General features: G+C 43.8%; 1 protein-coding gene across 4 annotated transcripts in view; it reads left to right on the top strand.

The window, feature by feature from the left end:
* Positions 1–25024, top strand: part of CLPTM1L (CLPTM1 like) — a 108546-nt gene that overhangs the window by 39754 nt on the left and 43768 nt on the right. For all 4 annotated transcript variants that reach the window (XR_005224467.2, XM_037893381.2, XM_037893383.2 and 1 more), the window contains exons 7-9: positions 2313–2407; positions 17559–17643; positions 21326–21429. Coding sequence is in view for 3 of the 4 variants with exons in the window: in XM_037893381.2 (XP_037749309.1) it covers positions 2313–2407; positions 17559–17643; positions 21326–21429 (284 nt within the window). In the remaining variant the exon portion in view is untranslated. The remainder of the gene's footprint in view (positions 1–2312; positions 2408–17558; positions 17644–21325; positions 21430–25024) is intronic.

Raw genomic sequence — 25024 nt, 5'->3', positions numbered from 1 at the left:
ATCTGTTGTGAGAACACATATTGCAAGAGACCTTTGCCTGAAACAGCTTTTGTTGGAACAGGCTATGAAGCTTGCACTAGCACCAAGACCCTCTTCCGCTAGCAGGACTGGCAGTCCTCAGCCAGCCACCTTCTGCATCAACACTGGTAGACAGACCCCTGGACTCTGACTCTCCCCACGCGGAGGAAGGGGTTGATCTGTGTTCCCTGAGGTACCCCAGAAGAGACCCACAAAACAGATCAGGAATGTTCGAAATTGAGGAGAGAGGTGTTCTCTTTGTCAAAGATAGCTTCCCAACATCCACAAGATCCAAGGTACAGCCAAACTGTCAATCCGCATCAAGGCTGGAGATTCCCAGTACTGTACCACTGACTCGGGACCCACCTGGTGGTCAGCCATTGAGTCTGGTATCTGTGGTGACACTGCTTTTTGGTATCAACAATCCCACAAGCCTACATGGTGGTAACAGACTTATTCTGCCTGTCTACCAGCCTCCCCGCTTACTCAGAAGGCGGGTGTATTATCAGCACTGCCAGCTATTTCAGGCCCCTCAAATTCTACAAACTCGGGGTTGAGGCCGCTTACTGTCGATGCCCTCGGTACCAGTGAAACCACAGGCACCTTCCTTGGTGTAGATGCCTGTGGGGCAGCACCGATATGCCCTTTGTCCTTGGTGCCATCTGTCCTCTGTTTAGTCACCATTAATTTCTGTTAACACAGGTGCCCTTTGAAACCCACAACAACTCTGTTGTGCTCTTTGGTACTGTCACTGAAGATTTTCCGGTACTGACAACAGTCCCATCCTTGATGCCAACTTTGTCCTTCTCTCATTGGACTGTGGATAAATTGGACTATTCTGTGGTCCCGCCGGAGTGGCCGCCAACAGTGCCCAAGGACTTCTGAGAGGGTTCTTCTGACTCTAGTATGGATTCCTTCTGTTGGTCTTTGCCTTGGCAAAAAGTCCCAAAGATCTTTCAATGGGCAGCAAAGGGAAAGCGTCTGCACCGAGAGCACAGCTGTTCTCACAGGAAGGGCAGATCCTTGGCATCCTCAATGTATTGACCCCCTATGCCATACTCTCGCTCACAGTGATCACCGTGGGACCTGTAGGGTACTCCCTGCTTGAAGAGGTCTAGATTTCTGCTCCAGTCCGGGGGGCAATTCCCTTGATCCTGAGATGTACCAGCCCCAAGAGTGGTCTCTGTTACAGATGCAAGAGGAGGTCTGTCCTCTTGAGACACCTCTTCTTGGGGCAGCCTTTGCCAAAGGAGTAACCTCTACCCCAAGTGATGCCAGGGGTTCCAGCAGTCCCATCCTCTCCTTTCCTGGACAACTCAGTAATCCCAGATTCCTTGTCTCCCCACCCAGAGGATTTAAAATCTTACAAGGACTTACTTTGTGCAGGTATACGCTAGGATTCTCCATCAGTGACCATTTTAAAATCAAGATCGGATGTTTTTCTAAAAGCTATGTTCTAGGAATTATTTTGGGGAAGTTCTGTGGCCTGTGTTATACAAGAGGTCAGACTAGATGAGTACAACGGTCCTTTCTGCCTTGGAATCTCTGAATATTCTTCAGGCAACAATTCTGGGAAGGGTTGCCTTCCCGATTAATGACACCTTATTACAGTCAGCAAATGCTTCGTGGCATATAGGTATATGAAATGGTTTGAGTGGTAGCCGTGTTAGTCTCTTATCAGCAAAAATGAGGAGTCCTTGTGGCACCTTTGAGACTAACAGATTTATTTGGGCATAAGCTTCCATGGGCTAAACCCCACTTCATCAGATGTATGAAGTAAAAATACAGAAGCAGGTATAAATACGTGAAAGGATGGGGGTTGCTTTACCAAGTGTGCAGTCTAATGAGAGGAATCAATTAACAGCAGGATACCAAGGGAGGAAAAATAACTTTTGAAGTGGTAAGAGAGTGGCCCATTACAGACAGTTGTATCCTGCTGTTAATTGATTGGGTTTTTTTAGGTGTATAAAATGTTAGTTCTCCTTAGTTCCCCTTTCCTCATTCATTTTGGAGCTGATTTTAAAGACTAGACAAACTCTTGTAGAACCAAATTTAGTGACTGGTCAAGATCAATACCTTATAAATTACTAGCTCAGAATGTTTTTAGGTAAAACATACAAAATCTGATTTTTGTAAGCAAAGCCAGCATCCAGTTTTTATTATTTTTATTTTATTATTATTATTAAAACTTGTGCCACTTAAAAAGGGCTTCCTTTATACTTGAATCTACTATACTAATAGCTGTAATGCTAATTTTTTGGTACTTTTCACATTTTACCTACTCTTTCTTCCAGGCTTTTCAGAAAAGGATGCAGATGAAGTAAAAGGAATTTTTGTGGATACTAACCTGTACTTCTTGGCTTTGACATTCTTTGTAGCAGCATTCCATGTAAGTGGATCACGTGCTGTTTTTAAGCGGTATACACTTAAGTATAAGTAAACAATAAAAGTAAAGGTACTTTGAGCACCGACCCTCACATTTCTCTAAATTACCAGTAATTGTTTTTGGAAATGTTAATGTCAATACATGTGCTATGCTATGCCGATTTTTCCTTCATAAATACAAATAGAAAATCCAATAGCAAAACGTTATATTCTGCAAGGGAACATTTTATGCAATATGTTCTGAAATTTAAGCCAGAAAAACTGATTTCTACTCCCAAATCCAATTTAAATCCAGGGGTTTAACCCCCCCGCCCCCCATCCAGTCCTTCCCAGAAAGAGAATTACTACATTTCCTTGTGTGACTGGCTGTCCTCTTACCTGAGCTGTTTGTTGATCACACTTCACCAGTGGATAACGGAAAGGTTAATGGCTTCAATTTTCAGCGCTGGCTGCCAGCCAGTTGGCAAATAAGAATTCAACTGTCCATTGATCACCCATCCTCATAACAAAACAGCAACTTGATCTGCTGTTGAATATACATATTGGTTTAAAAATTAATGCAGACTGTAGTCAGAAATTAGTGAAGGGTTAAAGATACAACTGATACTTGTCTGATTGTTAGAAATAAAATTTTTATCTTCTGGAAAGAATTATTAGTTTATAAATTATCAACTTTTATAGAAAATGTAACCTTCTTAATTGACATGTAAAAATATTTAACTCTTAAGTGAAATAATGTAGTGTCAATTTCTTTATTTAACCTGAGTTAAACGAAAACCTGAAAAGCATTGCATATGAATGCTGGCTCAGATTTTCTGCTTTGAGATTTTCTAGCAGCGAGGAGGGAATGTAACTGTCAAACAGATTACAGTTCTGATTCCCTCACTGATTCTGCACAAACGATGTCCCTAGTGGAGTCTAAATAGCCATGGGTCTGCTCTAAACTTGCCAGATGGTACCACTGTCAAGGGCGCTGTCTGCCAGTTGGAAATTGCCAGAGCACACAGTCTCTCGGTGTCATTCTTTATGCCATTGACACACCTTATGTCATTGTTACAAGGGCATTTAGGGGCTGGTTATACTGACTTAGTTCCTCTACACCAGGAGAGTCCTCAGCTGGGGAGTTGTGGCCATTTTTTGCCTAATCAGAGAAAAGGGAGAGAAATGAAGCAGAGAATCTGGACTATTTTGTGTTAATACTGTCTTGCCCTTCAAGCAGTGGGAGATATGTGTTCTCCAAGAATGGTTTATGTCCTTGCTAGAGAAATGTGTGCGCACACTCAGAATTCTCTATTTGTCTATTTATTGTTTCGTGGCTCAGCAACAAACCTTACAAATTCATAAAACTGTCATCAGGCCTTCAGCAGGTAGTCATGCTTTTTCTTCTGCTCAAACACTGTTCTGTCTCTCATGTGACTGTATGAACCAATTCATCAATAGTAAAATTCTTTCTGCACCTACCCATTTAACAGTATGGGCTAATGGGGTTCTTCTATTCCATTTTGATGTAGTGACCAGTCATCTGAGATCATTACCTCACCCAAGAAGCACTTGCACCTTGTTGCTTCCAGCAAGGTACTTATCTCCAAGCAGATGACTTCAACTCTTAATGGAACAAAACATTGAGGAAAATGCCCTTATTATTCATTTGCCCATATTCCTTCAGCAGCAGAAATGTGCAGTGAGTGTGCCCCTCATATTGCCTGTCCTCCTGGGACTGACCAGAGTCCACTCAGGCCAGTACTACTTCGAGTCTTGGGGCAATGGCTCTGACAACAAGCAGGTCTCCAGCAGCACTCTGGAAGAATCTCCACCTCGCCTTCCCAAGCCTTTGGTGGCTAGTCTGTCCACTCTATATAACCTGGTATATAGATGGTCAAATTTCCTGCATGGCACTTCAGGCTACCACACTGGTGCTACTCCTCCCCTTTGCTGCTCAGCAGCTGCTGAAGAAAGTGGCCCATAAGGGTTTGTCTGCACTGAAATGTAAGCCCAGATTTAGTGGGACTCAGGTCAGTGAACCCTAGATTAGAGAACCCAGGGTTTAAGCATCTACATCAGTGGTTCCCAAACTTGTTCCGCCGCTTGTGCAGGGAAAGCCGCTGGCGGGCTGGGCCAGTTTGTTTACCTGCTGCGTCCGCAGGTTCGGCCGATCGCTGCTCCCAGTGGCCGCGGTTCACTGCTGCAGGCCAATGGGAGCTGCTCAAAGCAGGGAAGTACTGGCTGCTGCTTCCAGCAGCTCCTATTGGCCTGGAGCAGTGAACCGCGGCCACTGGGAGCGGTGGTCGGCCGAATCTGCGGACGCGGCAGGTAAACAAGCTGGCCCGGTCCGCCAGGGGCTTTCCCTGCACAAGCGGCGGAACAAGTTTGGGAACCACTGATCTACATTGATTATCAACCCTAAGTAAATAATATTCTAACCTGGGCTTGAACCCAGGGCCCTGGCATCCACACTGTATCACACAGACCAGATTTCAACCAACCACATCCCAGACTTAATAGCGCTTTCCCAAAACATGGTCTCTGTAGCCCTTTGACTGTGGTGCAGTGTGGGATCCACCCTGCATGTTACAGGAAGCTTGACAATTCTGCAAACATCTTGCCAAGCCATTGTTTTTGTCTGTGTGCTCTCAGCAACCGGAGCCGGCAATACCAAGGAGGTGTGCCACTTTAAGAATTTCTCTCGCTGTTTCAAGAAATGGGCAGAAATTCCGTGAGATGGTGGACATTTCAGCAGTATTTTCTGACCCATCAAAGGTGCCTGAGAGAACTTCTGATGGAGCAGGACACAGACATGGCAGACTTGAACTGGCTGCTGCCGCTCATGACTCTCGGGATAGCCACGGATACCACCTACTGGGACATCTAGAGCAGGGCCACAAGCTCAGATTGGTGAGACCAAATCATTTTGCAGATCTGGGATGACCAGTAGCAGGTCCAGAACTTTCACCTGAAGAAAGATACATTTCTGGAACTTTGCGAGCAGCCTCTCCTGACCTTCCCTAAAGACAGGTGCATGAGGGTGGTCGTGCCAGTTGAGACACGGGTTCCTAGAGCACTCTGGAAGCTGGCTACCCCAGATTGCCAACCAGTCTGGGGTTGGAAAGTAGACTGTGGGTACAGTGGGGATGGAGGCTTCTGAGGCATTCAGATGTGTGTGGTTTTACCCTGAGGGCCAAGTATAAAAGATATTCCTGAAGTAATTGCTGGCTGTTTGAATGCAGTTTCCGAAATGCACGAGGGCCATTGATGGGACTAGTGCCTATAGTTTGCGCTCCTCAAAGGGCACATGAGTACATAAACTGAAGTATTCCATTGTTATTCGATGCCTCGTGGACCACAGAGGTCGATTTATGAATGTCAATGTAGATTACACTGGGTAAATTCTTTGAGGGCTTGCTCATATTGATTCCATTCTAGGTGTGTGCACGCCCACTTGCGTGGTTGTCAGAGATTTTTGCCTTAGCGGTATCCATTGGGCCAGCTGTGGCGCCCCCTGGAGTGCCGTGTTCATGTGGCGCTATATCAGGTGCTGCCGGCCCTATGCCCTCTCAGTTCCTTCTTACTGCCCGTGGTGGTTAGTTGGAGTGCTTTTTCTTGTCTAGCAAGGGCTAGCATTTTTTTCTCCTACAAGCTTTGTGCCTTAGGGCCTTTTGTAAATAGTTTTTGTGTAGTGTAGTTGTTGGTAGTAGTTTGGGTCCCAGTGGGGACTTCACTCCAGGCAGGGCATGTCCCGGTCTCCTGGGGTAAAGCTCTGCTCAGATTGCAACAGGCCTATGCCTGTTAGCAACCCCCATAGCAGCTGTCCTAATTGCTTGGGGGAATCACATGCTAAGGATCGGTGCTGGATGTGTAAGAACTTTTGTCCTAGAACCTAAAAGGAGTGGGATATTTGTCTCGGGGCCCTCCTGATGGAGTCTGCCCTTCGCCCAGCTTCCGAGCCATCCATACAGGCTGCACCGAGTGCCTTGGCCTCCGTGCTCAGCACACTGCCAGCACCAGTTGCCGTTGCTGGTGCTGAAAAAGAAAGCAAAAAGGCCCAGCTGCCCGGCTCCGAGCAAAAAGGCCCAAGGGTCATTGGCCAAGGAACCTGTGGCTGGCCGCCAGCCTACTCCGGAGCCACACATCCTCCTGCCTCCCCACTTGGAGCCTCTAGTGCCCTCAAAGTTCCATCACGGACTCCTGGGAAAGGTATGGGTCCCACGCCCCTGCCGGCACCGTCGTCCTCCCAGGTGCAGAAAGAGCACACGTTTCCACATGCTCCCATGACGACTCTGGTGCCGCAGGACTCTGCTAAGGCTCCCCAAGAGGGCAAGTCAGCTGCCAAGACCCCTCAAGGGGCAGGGGAAAACCACTGGTCACTGGAGAGGAGGTGACATTCCTCTCCACCGTGCTGAGGATCCTGGGACAGGTCTGATACTCGTCATCAGTTGCCCAGACTAGCATCCAGATTCTTTCAGCATCGCTCATCTGATTACTCCCTATGCTGTTCCCAGCACCGGTCATCCTCCCGTCTGTCTTCCTCTTGACATCAGTCCTGACCAGTGGCGCAGTGTGTTCCCCATCTCAGCACTGATGAGCATTCCCCATCTCGGCACTAGTCTCCCTGGCACTGACACCAGTCTCCCGCGTCGGTCGCTGGTCGCCGGTAGCCACAACCGGTAAACAAACCCAGGTGTCAACGGCCCCTCATGGTCACCGGAAGGTGATTCCTCTGGCATGGAGGGCCAGTTCAGTCCAACGCCCAAGCCCCAGCAGTAGGATTGGGCACTGGAACCCACACCGTCGGTGATGGTTGCATGTGATATATGCCATCGTGTGCCAGCAATGCTCTGCCATGTACATTGGCCAGACTGGACCATCTCTATGCAAAAGAGTAAATGGACACAAATCAGACGTCAAGAATTATAACATTCAAAAACCAGTTGGAGAACGCTTCAATCTCCATGGACACTCAATAACAGACTTAAAAGTGGTAATTCTTCAAGAAAAAAAATTGGCCTCATTACCACTACAAAAGTGATTTTTCTTCCTGTTGATAATAGCCCACTTCCACTTTAATTGAATGTCTCATTAGCACTGACTCCCCACTTGGTAAGACATCTCCCATCTTTTCATGTACTGTATTTTCCACTCCATGCATCTGATGAAATGGGTTTTAGCCCACGAAAGCTTATGCCCAGATACATTTGTTAATCTCTAAGGGGCCACAAGTATTCCTTGTTGTTGTTGCTGATACAGACTAACACGGCTACCACTCTGAAACCAGGGATCTCGGAGCGGTTCACCTGACCTGCCAGACTTTCTTGCCCCCCGTAAGAGGCAAGGTGGTGCAGGTCCTGATGGACACGACAATGTATATCAACAGGCAGGAGAGTGCCAGGTTTTCGGCCCTGTGTTGGGAAGCTCTCAGCCTCTGGGACTTTTGTGTGTGCCATGTCATTCGTAAAGTAGCCGCCCACCTGCCTGGAACCAAGAACATCTTGGCAGATCACCTCAGCAGGACCTTCTCATCTCGCCACAAATGGTTGCTCCATCCAGAGGTGATCAGACTAGTCTTCCACAGGTGGGGGACTCCCCAGGTGGACCTGTTCGTGTCCAGGCAGAACAGAAAGTGCCACATGTTCTGTTCTCTGCAGGGCAGGGATAAGGGCTCCCTGTCAGACCCCTTCTTGATTCCGTGGTCGGGAACGCTAACGTACACCTTTCCCCTGGTACCATTGATCCACAAGGTCTGGAAGCAAGACAAAGCGAACGTCATCCTCATAACCCCAGTGTGGCCTCACCAACACTGGTTCAGCATGCTACTGAATCTTTTGGCTGCTGTAGCTGTGAAGTAGAAGCGGTTCATGTGTTGGGCCTCAACTTGACACATTTGGGCTGAAGAGGCCCCGCTGCAGGACGTCCTAGACTATCTGCTGCACCTTAAGCTCCAGGGCATGTCACTCTCTTCGATCAAGGTCCAACTGGCGGCCATTTCGGCGTTCCACCCTCCATTTCAAGGCAGGATGGTCTTCATCCATCCTATGATGGCGCAGTTCTTGAAAGATCTGGAGTGCTTCTACTCGCATGGCTGGGACCCGTTTGCCCTGTGGGACCTGAATCTTGTGCTGTCAAAGCTCATGGTTCCCCCACTTCGAACCCTTGGCTTTCTGCTTCCTCCTGCTTCTCTCCTGGAATGTTTGTTTCTTGGTTGCTATAACTTCAGCCTGCAGAGTATCCGAGATCAGGGCGCTCACCTCGGAGCCACCGTTTGTCTTCTAGAAGGACAAAGTCCAGTTATGCCTGCTCCCGGCTTTCCTGCCCAAGGTTGTTTCCCAGTTTCATACTGGTCAAGACATTTACTTACTGGTCTTCTGTCCCAAGCCTCATGTGATGGATGACAAACACAGGCTGCATATCCTAGATGTCATACGGATGCTGGCTTTCTAGACAGATCCTTAAGTCAGTGCACTTATTCATTGCTGTCGCAGACAGAGCGAAGGTGTGATGGGTTCCCCCTGGGGTGCCACTTGGAACTGAGATACCACTGAGCCTGCCTGTCCCACCAGCCTGGGTGCCCCTTACTTTGTGCTGCTGTGATAGGCTCTCTTACAGGTAGAGAGACACCCAGCTGCAGCTATATTCACACACATGCTGAGATCACCTCTGCATGGGGGGCTCAGCTAAGGAATTGCCCAGCATTCAAGTGCACTCACCCTCGGGAGAGTAAACCCAAAATTGTATTGTCTTGCACTGCACAGAGAACTGTACAGTGTAACCTAATTGCAGTTCGCCCTCTTGCTCAATGTGGAGAGAGAGAGAGATGCACAGCTCCCTCCCCCCGCATTATGTATTTCACAAACTGGGTTTAAAACAAAAAACAAGTTTATTAAGTACAAGAGGTAGATTTAAGTGGTTATAAGGGATAGCCAACAGATCAAAGCAGATTACCATAGTAAATAAACAAAATTCGCAAACTGAGTTTAACACACTAGATAGGTGGGATTTAAATTAACAAATTCTTACCCTGAGTGATAAACAGGCTGGCAGATTCTTAAGGCGCAAGTTACCTGGGCTTTCGCAGGTTTTCATACACAGGCTAAAGATCCTTTTAGCCTGGGATCATCACTTCCCACAGTTCAGTCTTTGTTCCTCAGGTGTTTCCAGGTGTGTTGTTGTCGGGAGAGTGGGTTACCCCCATGATGTCATTTCCCCCCTTTTATGTCTTCTCCCCACTTGCTGGAAAACTCTTTTGCTGTGACCTGGGTCAAACAGTTCCCATTTTGTAGTGCTATCTCTGAGAGGTTTCTATTGTACACAGTTCCTGGGGTAATCCTTGTGCTTGTGTGCATTTCCACAATAAGCCATTAGCATTGTTTGGCCTTTTTAGTGTCATAGCTGAAAGGCTGCTTGTGGGTGTTTTCAACCTCATGACATGCTTCAGTAACACATATATAGCCAAACTTCATAACTTCACATGCAATGATAGCACATACAATCAAACGAGCTATTAGTATCTAGCAGATCAAGACTTTTAGAATGACACCTTATAAAGATGTGCTGGGTTAGACCCGCCCCCCCATCTGGGATTCCATCTCGTGCTGGAGCCTCACTGGTTCCACTCATTCCACCAGCCTGGGTTTCCTTACCCTGTCCTAGCTGTACCAGGCCCTCAAGCCTTCTCTAACACACACACACACACACACGGCCGCACCCTGCAGCAGATACAGACTGAAGTCAGCTCTGTGCAGGAAGATTGAGCTCAGGGATTTACTCAGCACTCATGTGCACGCCACCTTTGGAGTGTAAACACAAAATAATATTGTCTTTGCCTTCTCCCTCAATGTGGGGAGAGATGTGCTTTCTCTCTCCCCCTGTACCCCCCCGTATGTATTGTACAAACTGGAATTTGTAAAGAAAAACAAAACAAAAACAAAAAACATTTAACTACAGAACGTAAATGTTAAGTGATTATAAGGGATAGCAAACAGAACAAAGCAGATCACTGAGCAAATAAAACAAAACATACAAACTAAGCTTAATACACTCAAGAAACAGATTACAAAATATAATTTCTCATCCTAAATGTTGTTTAGGCAGGTTGCAGAGTTTCTGTAGCTTAGAGTTCTAGTTATTTCTCTTTACAGACGGGACTCCTGTCTCGGCCTGGACTCAGCCCCTGCCATTTGTTTCCTTCTTGGATGGGGAGGCAATGGACAAGAGTCCTGATTGATTTCCCAGCCTTAAATAGAATTTACATAAAGCAGGAATCTTTTGTTTCCCAGTCTGACTTCCCACCCCCTCTTAATGGAAAAACATTGAAACCCCAAGATGGGGGTCAAAGCAGCAACCCCGGGAGCTTCTCAGGAAGGCAGGAGATTAGTATCTTCCAAGTCTTACTATTTTTCCTAATGGCCTATTGAGGCTGATTGCCTACGGTCTGGTGGCGTTCCCCCAAGTGTACACGCAGTTATAATTGTTATATACTCATAACTTACATAACTTAAGTTACAGAAATGATACATGCATGCAAATTAGATAAACACATTCAATAGATCATAACCTTTTCAGTGATATCTCACATACCCATATTGCATAAAAGAAATCTTAGTTATACCATATTCATATAACTATTTCCATGAAGAATATGGGGTATAACATCACAAAGGCATATCCTAATTACATCAATTGGGGTGTCAGGGTGTCACAGAAGGGTTGCCCAGTGTCTGCCCAGAGAATATTGTTGTGGATCACAGCCTACATCCACTACTGTTATGAGTTGGCAAAGGTGCCCCCACTGGACTAGGGCGCAGGTGTCATTAGCTGCCTTCCTGGCGCAGGTACCATCCAGATGTTCTCATCTCATTATGCGCTTACCCAGCAAGCTCGGGATGATGCTGGCTTTGGCAGAGCAGGGCTGTAAGCTGCAAGACCGTGAACTCCAAACCCACCTCCATTGATACTGCTTGTGAGTAACTTACATGAGCAAGCACTCTAAGAAAAAAACTTATCTACCTTTCGTAACTGTTGTTCTTCGAGATGTGTTACTTATGTCCATTCCATTACCTGCCCTCCTGCCCCTCTGTTGGAGTTGTCTACACCGAGAGGGTGTAGGGCTGGCGGCACCTGATATACTGCCGCATAAGCGCGACACTCCAGAGCTGACCCTACGGATACCGCTAAGGCAAAAATCTCCAATGACTGTGCACATGGGCTTGCATGCACCTAGACTGGAATGGACATGAGCAACACATCTCAAAGAACAAGTTACGAAAGGTAGGTAACAGTTTTTTCATGATGCCAGGGTTTTTCACCGATTGGGAGTCAAGATTCATTAACAAGCTGGGGCACTATTTGCACCAAATGACATTGTCATAAACGGAGTTACTGTCTCCACAGTTATTTTTGGGGACCCTGTGTACCCCCTTTTGCTTTGGCTTATGAAACCACACCGATATCAGAGGCCCTGACAAATGAAAGTATAATTACATTCTCTGCAGGTGTAGAATGATTGTTGAATGTGCTTTTGGCAGATTGAAATCCCATTAGAGATGTCTACAGACCCATTTAGATGCCAGTATCATCAATGCTATCTGCATTACTGTGCTCTTCACAATCTTTTTGATGCCAGAGGTGAGCCTTTTTCCCCCCAAATGAAGCATGGCAGTGATGGACTGCTGAATTGGTACAGTCATCCAGAAAGTGCACCCGTCACAGCTGGAGCTGGATGCACTGCAGCAGAAGTCAGGGATGCTTTGTGCTCCCATATTAGTGACTTGCATGGGCCAATAGAAGAGGGGGAGTAGTGCCTTTATGAATGTGCTTGGGAGGGAGGGGCTGATTATATGGCAATCAATTTCCCCACCCCCACAAGCAATATACTTATGAATGACCTGACCGCTTATCAAATGAGAGAGCAGGGGGTTGATTCATAATACGGTGTGATGTAAGAAAGTGATCGATGAATCTAACTGTGTATTTAGGAATAGTGTTTGCATATAAATTCACAGTTGTCCCTGATCATGTGTTTCCATTTATTATCAGAAATACACATGGTATGATAAACTTCCTTGATAAAATAAAAAGCTTGCTTTATAAACATTTTTTTAGAAAAGTACAAAATTAACCCATTGCCGTGCATGCCAGCTACCACTACCACACCAAAACCTTAAAAAGCAAGACAAAACAAAGTGCATGAACAAATGCAAACCGTGAAACCATGTACAAGACAAACTCCCTAATGTTGCATGTCCCCAGTCATCTTTCCCTTCCTTCCATGTTTGCTGCACACTTTGGCATCAGGGAAGAGGGGGTCAATATGGAGCACTGCATGGGGCACAGCTGTGCCCAGCTGCTCTTAGGGCCCGATTGCATGGACCACCCAGCCATGGGGTTGTCCAAGCTATTTCAGGATGGCTTCACAGGGTACTGTGGAGGGGACTCGGGCCCTGGTGCATGTGCAGCAGGAGCCAGTACTCTTGCAGGTATTAGTGATAGCAGCTGCTCAAACAGTTGTTTCTGTTGAGCTCTGTCATCCACCATTCCTGTTCCAGGAACTGCGAAGCAAGTGCCGGCTCCCGCACTGAAGCTATGTGCTCAAGCTGTGCAGCCAGGCTGAGCCTTTCCTCTTGCTATCCCTTTCCTCTAGCCATAAGTACTCTAGCCATTGGTACTGGAGCTGCTTGTTGGTCCTCTCTACAACTTCAACTAAAATTCATCACGGAACTGCTTCATCTTGGAACAGTCTGTACAAGTACATTGACACAGGCTTCTGCTGCATTGTAGGCAAACTGTGGAGATACTGCAGTCTGTAGAGGTTGAGGACAAGACACAGTTATTGTCTCAAATAGCTAAATGCAGGAGCACAGAAAAAGTCCTTGTGGAATTTCAAGGACATAGAATTATACTTTTCCAAACTGAACTTAAATATATTGTGAGAGGGATGTGACAGACCACAGAAGCTTCCTGGACACAGCTGGGTTAATTGTAGTGACAAGTGCAGACAAAAGGGTAAGGATAAAAAAAACCCAACTGCTTTCCCACCCCCGCCCCTAAAAAGTGCAGAACAATGGGTTGGGGCAGTTGGTGACCATGCCAACAAAAGGTTTCTATATCATTTCAGGAATTCCATAATTATTCTTTTTGGTGCTCAAGTGCCAAAGGGAGATGTTATTCTAAGCTGCCAGTGGGAAAACAACAGTGTATGCAATCAAACTATTCAAATGTATGTTTGTCAGAGGGTGGAGATGGATGGCAGGAGAGAGATCACTAGATCATTACCTGTTAGGTTCACTCCCTCTGGGGCACCTGGCATTGGCCTCTGTTGGTAGACAGGATACTGGGCTGGATGGACCTTTGGTCTTATCCAGTATGGCCATTATCATCTTATGACTGAACAGCACATCTATGAGTGGAGTGGGCTAATCAGATACTGAGGTGGCCCTGGAAAATACACCTGTCCCCAAAATGTGATTACCTAGCTGGAGTTCGTGCTACACGGAAGGTTTACAGCTATTAGCACCCAGGATTGGCTCAGAATTCATGAGGGAGTCAATTGGGTGCTGCGTTAGCTTCCACATGGCTTACCCTGTTATACCTACATGCAAACACCCAGCACTCAACTGCCATTCTCTTTTCTCCCTCCTTCTGGCACATTTCTGGACAAAATTTCAAACCTCAGTCATGTTTGGGACAAATTATTTTGCCACCTATGGACTACATTTAATTAAAATGGACTAGATTTGTAACTAGAAAGTGTTTCCACCTCTTCTCTCCCCAGTTTTGTTTCCACGTGCCTCATTACACTGAGTGGTTACAGAACAGTGTACTTCTGGGGATGGCAATATAAAGTTAGTTTTTATGAAACAGGAATCCCTAGCAAGAAATTCACTTTCAAGGCTTTTTTTTTTTTTTTAATGTTTTCATTTCCTGGTCACCATTTTGAACTCCACATGGTGTGAGGAGGCAGGGATGGAGGATGTTGAGGTGCTGGCATACAATTGCCATTAGTGGATATATGCTGCTAGTCAGGGCTTGTAATACCATTTGCATTGGTTCGTAGAGGAGAAATGCCTCCCGTTCATATATTAATAAACATTCAAATGGAGCCAGAAACTTACCAGGCTCTGGAATGGCTTCTGTCCATTCCATTTCTGCTTCTGGTTCCATGACAAGCTGTTTCTTGGTGGCGGAGAGTCAGAAAATACGGCCCCAAGATATACTGCAGGTGCTCCTGCAGTAAAGCCTTTCTGGGACCAGTGTCAGCAGCAGAGTCACTTTGCTGGTCTTATTTGGCACCTGCTGCTGGCTCCCATAAGTCCCCATGCTGGATTCTGGGGCCAGCAGATTGCCATCCCAGCTGACCAGGTCACTGTGCACCACCATTCTTTGTTATTTGCTGATATGCACGGTCATCCCTGGTACTCTTACTAAAATCCTCTGTTTTGCTGGCCTTTCGCCAGAGATTAACTGAAATCTGACTGTGCTCTGGTGGCCACGAAGCAGTGTGTTTGTGGAGGACTTTTTCTGGTCAGTCTCCGTTCCAAATTGCAGAAGGTTCTCCAAAGGTGTGTTTGCAGCTCATCAGTCAATGAAAACTGCTGCATTACAACAAGGGAAGGATTCCTTCTGTTTCCCTGGAGTCAGTTGGTGATTTATGGGATAGAGGAGACAAAAGGAAGTTGGCCCATGTGACTCTGGGATATTCATTGTGGGTTCCAAGGACCTGAGCCTGGGGGGGGAGAGGGCCTGCATCTGCACTGCAAAGCAGTAGGGTTTGAACCCTCCACCCCTGCAGCGTCCTAGGATCGTGGGTCCGAGCACAAGTCAGAGTTTGTGTAGATGGAAGTGGCGTTTGTCCTCAAGCCTGAGTCTGAGCCTACATTGCAGTGACCTTGGCTTTGACTATTCAGATCTTAATTGTGGTGACAACAGATGACCTATGACAACTAAAGTAAGAGGAAAGATTCTAGAACACTGGTGGCAGGAAGTATTGGCACAAAACTGGTAGATTGCAGCATAAAAACTTCTCAGATTCTTATTCCGTAGTTGTGGGGCTGTCAACAAAAGGGTTTTTGCTTCCATAGCATTCACAAAGCCTTGATCATATTTATTCTGGATTGTGGACAGTTTCATAAATTCTAGCTTCAAGAATATTTGTTGGGAGGAAATTGTCAGTTTTGTCAGGGAAGATTGTTCAGATTCACCCTAAACTTTCATCATCCATGGAAACAATATTGTTACGGCAGGAGTCTCCAGCTAACACAGTTAGTTATACTCAAATTGTTTGTCTTAAAGTGTGACAAAGTGGTTGAATACTGTTCAGTCTTTAAAGAGATTCTTGTATTTTTGTTTTTTTTCCCCCCAAAGTTATGGCAAATAGTGAGAGTTGGCTCTCTGCCTTAATCTCTTAACTAAAATACATTCTTGAGGCCAAATTGCTTCTACAGGTATATTAAGTATTTTGGCTGAAATTCCTGAAAGAGGATTGCCTGCTTATTTTGACTGACAACCTCTGTTCAGACTGGTGTATACAGTGGGGAAAAAAAAGTGTTAATGTATCTAGACTCTTAATCATTGATTTATCCTTCCATGGGAAGTCAACCTATAATGTTTCTATCCGTTTTGTTCAGCAGAGGGATGAAAATACATTATGCTGAGGTGATCAATAATGTTTCATTGAAGTTTCAGCCATTGCCTCTGAGGTTCTAGGTATTTGGGGTGAAAAGAGGTATTTCAAATTGCTGAGAGCCAAGTAATTATCTCCAAAATTACTGAAAATATCTAGAGAAACAAGAAGTGGCAGGCTCTCTCTTCCTAATTTTCTCTTTCTGCCAATTCAGGGATGTGACTCCCACTGTTCTTGTCACAAGGGCTCTTTTATATACTTCAGAGACATCACTAAATCCAAGCAAAATCATCAACCATTAATAATGCAAGAGGTTTGAAGGAAAAGAAAACGTTAAACAAGACAACACAAAACAGAATATAAATGATTACTTCTGTTACAGTCTCTTCTGTGTGCACCTCTGTGGAAAGTTTTTAACAGAGGTTATATCTTTGTGCGTGGGCCTGCATTTAACAGGACACTTTCTCTATGTAAGTTAAGACAAAGTATTATTTTCCAAAATTGAGTCCAGTCTTAGTATATCATAGATACACTAAAACTGTTTATAGATTAGCAAAATAATTTTAGGGGCAGGTAAGTCCTGTTTGGTTTATTAAGGATAACGGTTTATGAATGATCAATGCAAGTAGTCTTAACTAAATCCTCTGAAATCAAAGTATTTAAACATTTTTAAAAAAGCCATTTAAGGAGTTACCTTAATACAGGCCAACTAATGATTATTAAGAATTTTAAATCCCATTATATTTTTGTTTACCAATATTCAGCCTGTTTCTTTACCAAGAATACAAAGTGGTAATTAATAGGAGAAGCTACCAATGTGTTACAATAAAATTTCAATATTCCAATAAAATCATTTCACAAGGTTTTAAAATCTAATCCCTTGGCAGTTCTCTAACTATTTTCATATTGTATTGAAAATTGAAGTCTTGATGTCAACTGGACTGGAAGGTTGCTTTTTGCTACTGCTGTGTGGCTGTTTTGCCTTTTTAGCTGTCTGTGGCAGTTTGCGCTCAAAGGTGAACAGGATGAGTTGTGTTGAGTGCTGTTGAAGTTGAGAAGGTAGCAGAGTGCTGCTGCAGGATCACTCCAGAGTTTTTGTACTCTTTTGCTTCCTACTTTCATGAAGTAATAGGAAAACACACCTCTTCCAATCTTGTCTAGATTTAAAATTGGATGCTGTCATCCTTTCATTGGTTCAGTGCTGTTGTGGGTTAGCTTTCTTGACATCATTGTCTTGTGAATATGCAGTCTACTTAATAAATAATAAAGATGCATGGGGTCCCTGGCTCCCTTTGTCTTCTTGTAACATGAAGCTTTGTAGTTTTGTCAGTCCATGGATTCCCTACTTAGCTGTTCCTTGCAGTGTTTTGTGGAACTTGGGTCTTAACAACAGGGTTCACATCTCTTAGCTTTTCCTTTCTGTATATAGACTAGCTCACTTTTATTTAATGAAATCATCAACTTACATTATGTTTTTACTCAATTGACGTGCCGGAATTAGTGCAGGTTTCAATCAAATTAATGGTGCGTATCTTCATATTTGCAGCTTCTTTTTGATTTCCTTGCATTCAAAAATGACATCAGCTTCTGGAAGAAAAAGAAAAGCATGACTGGAATGTCTACAAAAGCAGGTATGGCACATATGAGGTAAAGAGGGTGTGTATTGATCTTGTTATTTACTCATATATTAGAGCACATGAATATCTGACATGCTTTAGGAGATGTGGCAAAATGAAAACCGTTTTTGTATGATTATCATGGGAAAGTGTGCAGTGATTTAATCAGTATTCAGTTATTTAGCAGAAAACTTTAGACAGGCAGGTTCTAATCTTGGTGCATTAGGCACAGTGATAATGCTTACCCTGCTGCGGAGATCAATTTTTATTGGGTACATCATTCCACATCTCTGATTAGGACTTCCTTCTAAAGCGGAAAATGTGTGACCACAAGAAAACTAAGACATTATTTCAAAAGCGTAATTGGGAAAACCTCCCTATTTTTTTATAATGTTTACAAATGATAGAGTATGGGTAATATGGTTGGTTGTTATGAGAAAGGAATTAAAATTGTTGTATTTGAGATATGCAAGTTGTTATTTTGTTCTTGTGCGAAAATCATCTTCTATTCTTTGTTAGAACTGGAAGTGTCCTCTGACATGTGCACACAGTTTACTGCGCTCGAGTTTTCCGTGATACTACACATTCACAATGATGATCCAGTTGTGACTGGTTGGATCACAGAAACCCCTTTGGGACTGGCACCTGATGTACCTAGACTACCTCTGAGCCCGTTTTCCCTGCCAGCTTGGGACTTCGGTACTGTGCCTGTTTGAGCCAGACATGCTTGCCTGCTGCAAACACAGATCAAGTCTCAACCATGTCCCCCACAAGCTACAGGCTTAACTGAAAACAGTTTAAGAAGCACTCCTGTCTCCAGCACTCAGGTACCCAGGTCCCAGTGGGGTCCAACCCCCAAATAAATCTGTTTTACTCTATATAAAACTTGCGGGGTAAACTCATAAATTGTTCTCCCTCTAACACCGTTAGAGAGAGATGCACAGCTGTTTGACTCCCTCTCCCGCCAGGTATTAATTCTTACTCTGGGTTAAAGTAAAAAGTGATATTAAATACAAAAAGCTGGATTTAAGTGGTTCCAAGTAATAACAGATAGAAAAAGTAAATTACCAAATAAAATAAAACATGCAAGTCTAAGCCTAATACAGCAGGAAACTAAATGTAGGTAAATCTCACCCTCAGATGTTCAAATAAGCTTCTTTGACAGACTACCTTTCTTCTAGTCTGGGTCCAGCAATCACCCACACCCCTGTAGTTACTGTCCTTTGTTCCAGTTTCTTTCAGGCATCCTTTGGGGTGGAGAGGCTCTCTCTTGAGCCAGCTGAGGACAAAATGGGGAGGTTTCCAAGAGGCTTCTATAGTCTCTCTCGTGGGTGGAAAGCCCTCTCTCTCCCTGGGTAGAATTACATCTAGAAGATGGAGTTTTGGAGTCACATGGGCAAGTCACATGTCCATGCATGACTCTTTTTTTTTTTTTTTTTTTACAGGCCGACACCATTGTCCACATGCTAGTTTGAATGTTCCCAGGAAAGCCGAGATGTGGATCGGTGTCTGTCAAAGTCCATCGTTAGCCAAGTACTCCCAATTACTTGAATAACCCCTTCACACTATGTTGACCAGATTTGCCTTAGGTGCTTCCTATAGCAAACGCTTTAAATACAAGCATAGAGCCAACCCTCAACTTCAGATATAAAAATGATACATGCATACGACTACGATGAATAATGCAGAAGAACATAACCTTTGCAAAGATATATTATATGGCATATCTCACCACCGCAGCACCTCCTGCTGTTCAGTCCAGGAATTAGCTCAGTTCATGCAGAGCACACTCTCCCGGTGGTGTCCCGTCCGTCTCTCACCCTCGGTTGGCATCTTGACCTGCTTTGCTCCCAACTCATGGCATCCTCTTCAGGACACTGCCCTCCGGCAGTGCCCACTGCTCTGGTATCACCCCCTTCTGGGGATTTGGTGTTATCAGCAGTCCACCATCTGCACCTGATGTAGTGGCCAGCCGCAGCCTCAGAGTCTAGCCCCTTTGTCGCAGAGGCCAGCCGCAGCCTGGATCAGGCCATGCTCCTCTTCAGCCAGGTGTAGTACAAGGGGGAAGGGGAGGACGCTGGCCCACCCGCTATTCTGGGTCCTGACCCAGGGACCCTCTAGTGGCAGCCACTCTGCCCTCCTTCTCTCCCCTTGCCCTGCTATTGTCCCTGGGCTGCTTCCCTTTCAGCCCTATGCACCTGCCTGGCCCTTGGTAGCTAGGCCTGCAGGCTGGGGTTTTCCTTGGCCAGAGCTCCCCAGCTCCTTCTGCCCTTCCCCAGCACTGCTCTGTCCAAGGTGCTACCTTTCAGCTCAGGAGCCAGTCCTGCTCCCTTGACCACCAGACTACCCTGCCCTTTACTAGGCAGCCTTTATATAGGGCTTAGGCTGGGCCTGATTGGCTACCTCTCCCCCTGCCCTGATTGGCTCTCCCTGGGCCTTCTCTGATTGGCTGCTGCGGGTCTGCGCAGCCTCTCTGGCCTGGTTCAACCCTTCTTCTCAGGGAATGGGGCACTGCCGCACCACAGTAGCATAAAACATATTCCAGTTATGTCATATTTACACTTATAAGCATATTTCTATAAAGAATTATGGGGTGCAACGTCACACTAATGAATTTCAAGGATTAGAGTTGCAGGTTAACGTGAGAATATTTGCTAGCTGCTACCTGTATACGTGCGTAAAACCAAAGTGGAAGGATTCTGAGTGACACTGCATAGTTTTGGTTTCTTGGTACTAAAGTAATGCAGTTTTCAAAGTGTCTTCTCGGTTCCAGCATCTCTGTAGTTAGACAGAATGGTTGGGAGTTTAAAGATGTACGTTTTAAATACTGCTTACAGTTACACTATTTGAAGGAAATTAGAACCGGAAGACATGAGAATCCTCTTGGAAAAATTTCTTTTCCCAGGAGGAAAGAAGGAATGTCTGTGCTGTGTTTAGCATTTAAATGGGACTGCACTTATTATTTGGCACTCAAATGTTCTTGAAAAACACTCATATCTGTTTGCTTAGCATTTTTATTTAGTGTCCAGTTCTTGCTTTTCCTTATGCCTTTCCCCTCTTCTCTAATATAAAAATCATCGGGCAGGAAATGGTGCTATATGTAATTGCAAAGTTTAACAGAACTTGAGAAATTACAAACATGCTAAGTGTCTTATTTTATCAAATACCATCAAATGCATTCTGTTCAAGGATTTCATGGCAGTTTTCACAGGGTAAATTTTGAAATGTTCATTTGCTAGAAAGTTTTATTGTCTGAGGTTTTCTTCTTAACAAGAATCACAACCATATATTTAATACTGTCTTAAAGTACTGCTGCTACATTGTTGTATTGCAACCAGTATTCCATTATAGAAATAATTTTCTTATTACAAGTTTTTGATTCAAGAATATTTCACTCCTTATGCTTTTTTTTTCTTTTTTTTTACTTTGCTTACTCTGAATCCCACTGATCAGGTTGTTAGTTCTCAACAAAGTCTTGCTATTTAAAATCATAATTCTATTGTGACATCACTTTTCCTATAATCTTCTGTAATCTCACAAGAAGCTTTATCTGGGGAAGCAGCTCATAGCAGCTTGTTGTCATTCTTCTTCCTATCTTTATCTTACAGTAGTTTAACTGTAACATTCTTTCACCAGGTATCACTTATTCCTTTAATATCTAAATTATACTAACACTCATTTCTATTTTCTTATCCAGTGCTTTGGCGATGCTTCAGTACCGTGGTAATATTTCTTTTCCTTTTGGATGAACAAACAAGCTTATTGGTGCTAATTCCAGCAGGTGTTGGTGCAGTGATTGAGGTGAGTTCATAAAGCTCTGAAGTCTGCTTATGTCTGAATATAGGTTTATTGCTGACCTTGCTGCTATTTACATCTACAGTACTATGGGGATGATGTTAAACTGTTCATTTTATTTATATATAGATTCATAGATACTAAGGTCAGAAGGGACCATTATGATCATCTAGTCTGACCTCCTGCACAACGCAGGCCACAGAATTTCACCCACCCACTCCTGCGAAAAACCTCTCACCTAGGTCTGAGCTATTGAAGTCCTCAAATCGTGGTTTAAAGACTTCAAGGAGCAGAGAATCCTCCATCAAGTGACCCGTGCCCCATGCTACAGAGAAAGGCGAAAAACCTCCAAGGCCTCTTCCAATCTGCCCTGGAGGAAAATTCCTTCCCGACCCCAAATATGGCAATCAGCTAAACCCTGAGCATATGGGCAAGATTCACCAGCCAGATACTACAGAAAAATTCTTTCCTGGGTAACTCAGATCCCACCCCATCTAATATCCCATCACAGGCCATTGGGCCTATTTACCATGAATATTTAAAGTTCAGTTACCAAAATCATGTTATCCCATCATACCATCTCCTCCATAAATTTATCGAGTTTAATCTTAAAGCCAGATAGATCTTTTGCCCCCACTGCTTCCCTTGGAAGGCTATTCCAAAATTTCACTGCTCTGATGGTTAGAAAACTTGTCTAATTTCAAGTCTAAACTTCCTGGTGGCCAGTTTATATCCATTTGTTCTTGTGTCCACATTGGTACTGAGCTTAAATAATTCCTCTCCCTCTCCGGTATTTATCCCTCTGATATATTTATAGAGAGCAATCATATCTCCCCATAACCTTCTTTTAGTTAGGCTAAACAAGCCAAGCTCCTTGAGTCCCCTTTCGTAAGACAAGTTTTCCATTCCTCGGATCATCCTAGAAGCCCTTCTCTGTACCTGTTCCAGTTTGAATTGATCCTTCTTAAACATGGGAGACCAGAACTGCACGCAGTATTCCAGGTGAGGTCTCACCAGTGCCTTGTATAACGGTACTAAAACCTCCTTATCCCTACTGGAAATACCTCTCCTGATGCATCCCAAGACCGCATTAGCTTTTTTCACAGCCATATCACATTGGCGGCTCATAGTCATCCTATGATCAACCAATACTCCAAGGTCCTTCTCGTCCTCCGTTACTTCTAATTGATGCGTCCCCAGCTTATAACTAAAATTCTTGTTATTAATCGCTAAATGCATGACCTTACACTTCTTACTATTAAATTTCATCCTATTACTATTACTCCAGTTTGCAAGGTCATCCAGATCCTCCTGTATGATATCCCTGTCCTTCTCTAAATTGGAAATACCTCTCAGCTTTGTATCATCTGCAGACTTTATTAGCACACTCCCACTTTTTGTGCCGAGGTCAGTAATAAAAAGATTAAATAAGATTGGTCCCAAAACCGATCCTTGAGAAACTCCACTGGTAACCTCCCTCCAGCCTGACAGTTCACCTTTCAGTATGACCCGTTGTAGTCTCCCCTTTAACCAATTCCTTATCCACCTTTCAATTTTCATATTGATCCCCATCTTTTCCAATTTAAGTAATAATTCCCCACGTGGCAAGGTATCAAACGCCTTACTGAAATCTAGGTAAATTAGATCCACTGCGTTTCCTTTGTCTAAAAAATCTGTTACTTTTTCAAAGAAGGAGATCAGGTTGGTTTGGCACGATCTACCTTTTGTAAAACCATGTTGTATTTTGTCCCATTTACCATTGACTTCAAAGTCCTTAACTACCTTCTCCTTCAAAATTTTTTCCAAGACCTTGCATACTACAGATGTCAAACTAACAGGCCTATAGTTACCCGGATCACTTTTTTTCCCTTTCTTAAAAATAGAAACTATGTTAGCAATACGGTACAACCCCTGAGTTTACAGATTCATTAAAAATTCTTGCTAATGGGCTTGCAATTTCATGTGCCAATTCCTTTAATATTCTTGGATGAAGATTATCTGGGCCCCCCGATTTAATCCCATTAAGCTGTTTGAGTTTCGCTTCTACCTCAGATATGGTAATATCTACCTCCATATCCTCATTCCCATTTGTCATGCTACCATTATCCCTAAGAGCCTCTTTAGCCTTATTAAAGACCGAGGCAAAGTATTTGTTTAAATATTGGGCCATGCCTAGATTATCCTTGACCTCCACTCCATCCTCAGTGTTTAGCGGTCCCACTTCTTCTTTCTTTGTTTTCTTCTTATTTATATGGCTATAGAACCTTTTACTATTGGTTTTAATTCACTTTGCAAGGTCCAACTCTACTTGACTTTTAGCCTGTCTCACTTTATCCCTATATGTTCTGACATCAATAAGGTAGCTTTCCTTGCTGATCCCTCCCATCTTCCACTCTCTGTATGCTTTCTGCTTTTTCTTAATCACTTCTCTGAGATGCTTGCTCATCCAGCTTGGTCTACAACTCCTGTCTATGAATTTTTTCCCCTTTCTTGGGATGCAGGTTTCTGATAGCTTCTGCAGCTTTGATTTAAAATAATCCCAGGCCTCCTCTACCTTTAGATCCATAAATTCTTCAGTCCAATCCACTTCCCTAACTAATTTCCTTAATTTTTGAAAGTCAGCCCTTTTGAAATCAAAAACCCTAGCTGCAGATTTATTTTTGTTAATCCTTCCGTTCAGTTTGAACTGAATTAGCTCATGATCACTTGAGCCAAGATTATCCCCTACAACCATTTCTTCTATGAGGTCCTCACTACTCACCAAAACCAAATCTAAAATGGCATCCCCTCTAGTGAGTTCAGCAACTACTTGATGAAGGAATCCATCAGCTATCACATCTAGGAAAATCTGAGCCCTATTATTATTACTAGCACTCGTCCTCCAGTCTATATCTGGAAAGTTAAAGTCTCCCATGATATATTTTTACATATAGAGATATACACACATGCACATGTGCGCACTGTGTGTATGTACGTGTGTGTATCTATCTATATGTAAAAATAGTCGCTGTCAGCTTAAATTTAAGTGAACTAATTTAGAACAATTCCAGTTTAGATAGAATACACGTTAAATAACTTATCCTGAATAACTTCTGTTTAACTTGTTCTCTTCAAGGAACTCTAATCATAGAGGGTAAACAGTAAAACTGTACATATAAAAAGTGCTGTAAAATACACAAAGTAAACAAAGTGGAAAAATTTTTTTTTACCAATTTTGCAGTTCCTGTAATCTTGGAGTATTATTTCTAATTAGAAGTACAAGATTTCAAATGTGACTTTTGATTTGGAGTCCCTTAAGGTTGCAAAAAACACACACACAGGTTAGGATTCTAACAAACATTAACTAGGGAGGAGCTCACAGTTCATCTGTTTAATTGTTAAAGGTTTAACTTCATTATATGGATGTGTCTGTGTTTTCCAAAATTACCACAAGTACTCTTGGAATTCTGAACTAACTTTCTGAGAATGTTAAAGTAAACCTAGTAATTAGTTTAAAAATGGGTCCTTTAAGAAATTTATCATTGGGTCCTGACTGTCATTTGCTCTCACTAGAGCTAGTCAAAATTTTCTGACTGAACAGCTTTCTGTCTGTGTTGATTTT

The sequence above is a fragment of the Chelonia mydas genome, chromosome 2 (assembly GCF_015237465.2).
Source record: "Chelonia mydas isolate rCheMyd1 chromosome 2, rCheMyd1.pri.v2, whole genome shotgun sequence".
Taxonomy (NCBI): Eukaryota; Metazoa; Chordata; order Testudines; family Cheloniidae; genus Chelonia; species Chelonia mydas.
Note: the sequence above shows the minus strand (reverse complement) of the source record. Positions and strands in the feature narration are given on the sequence as shown.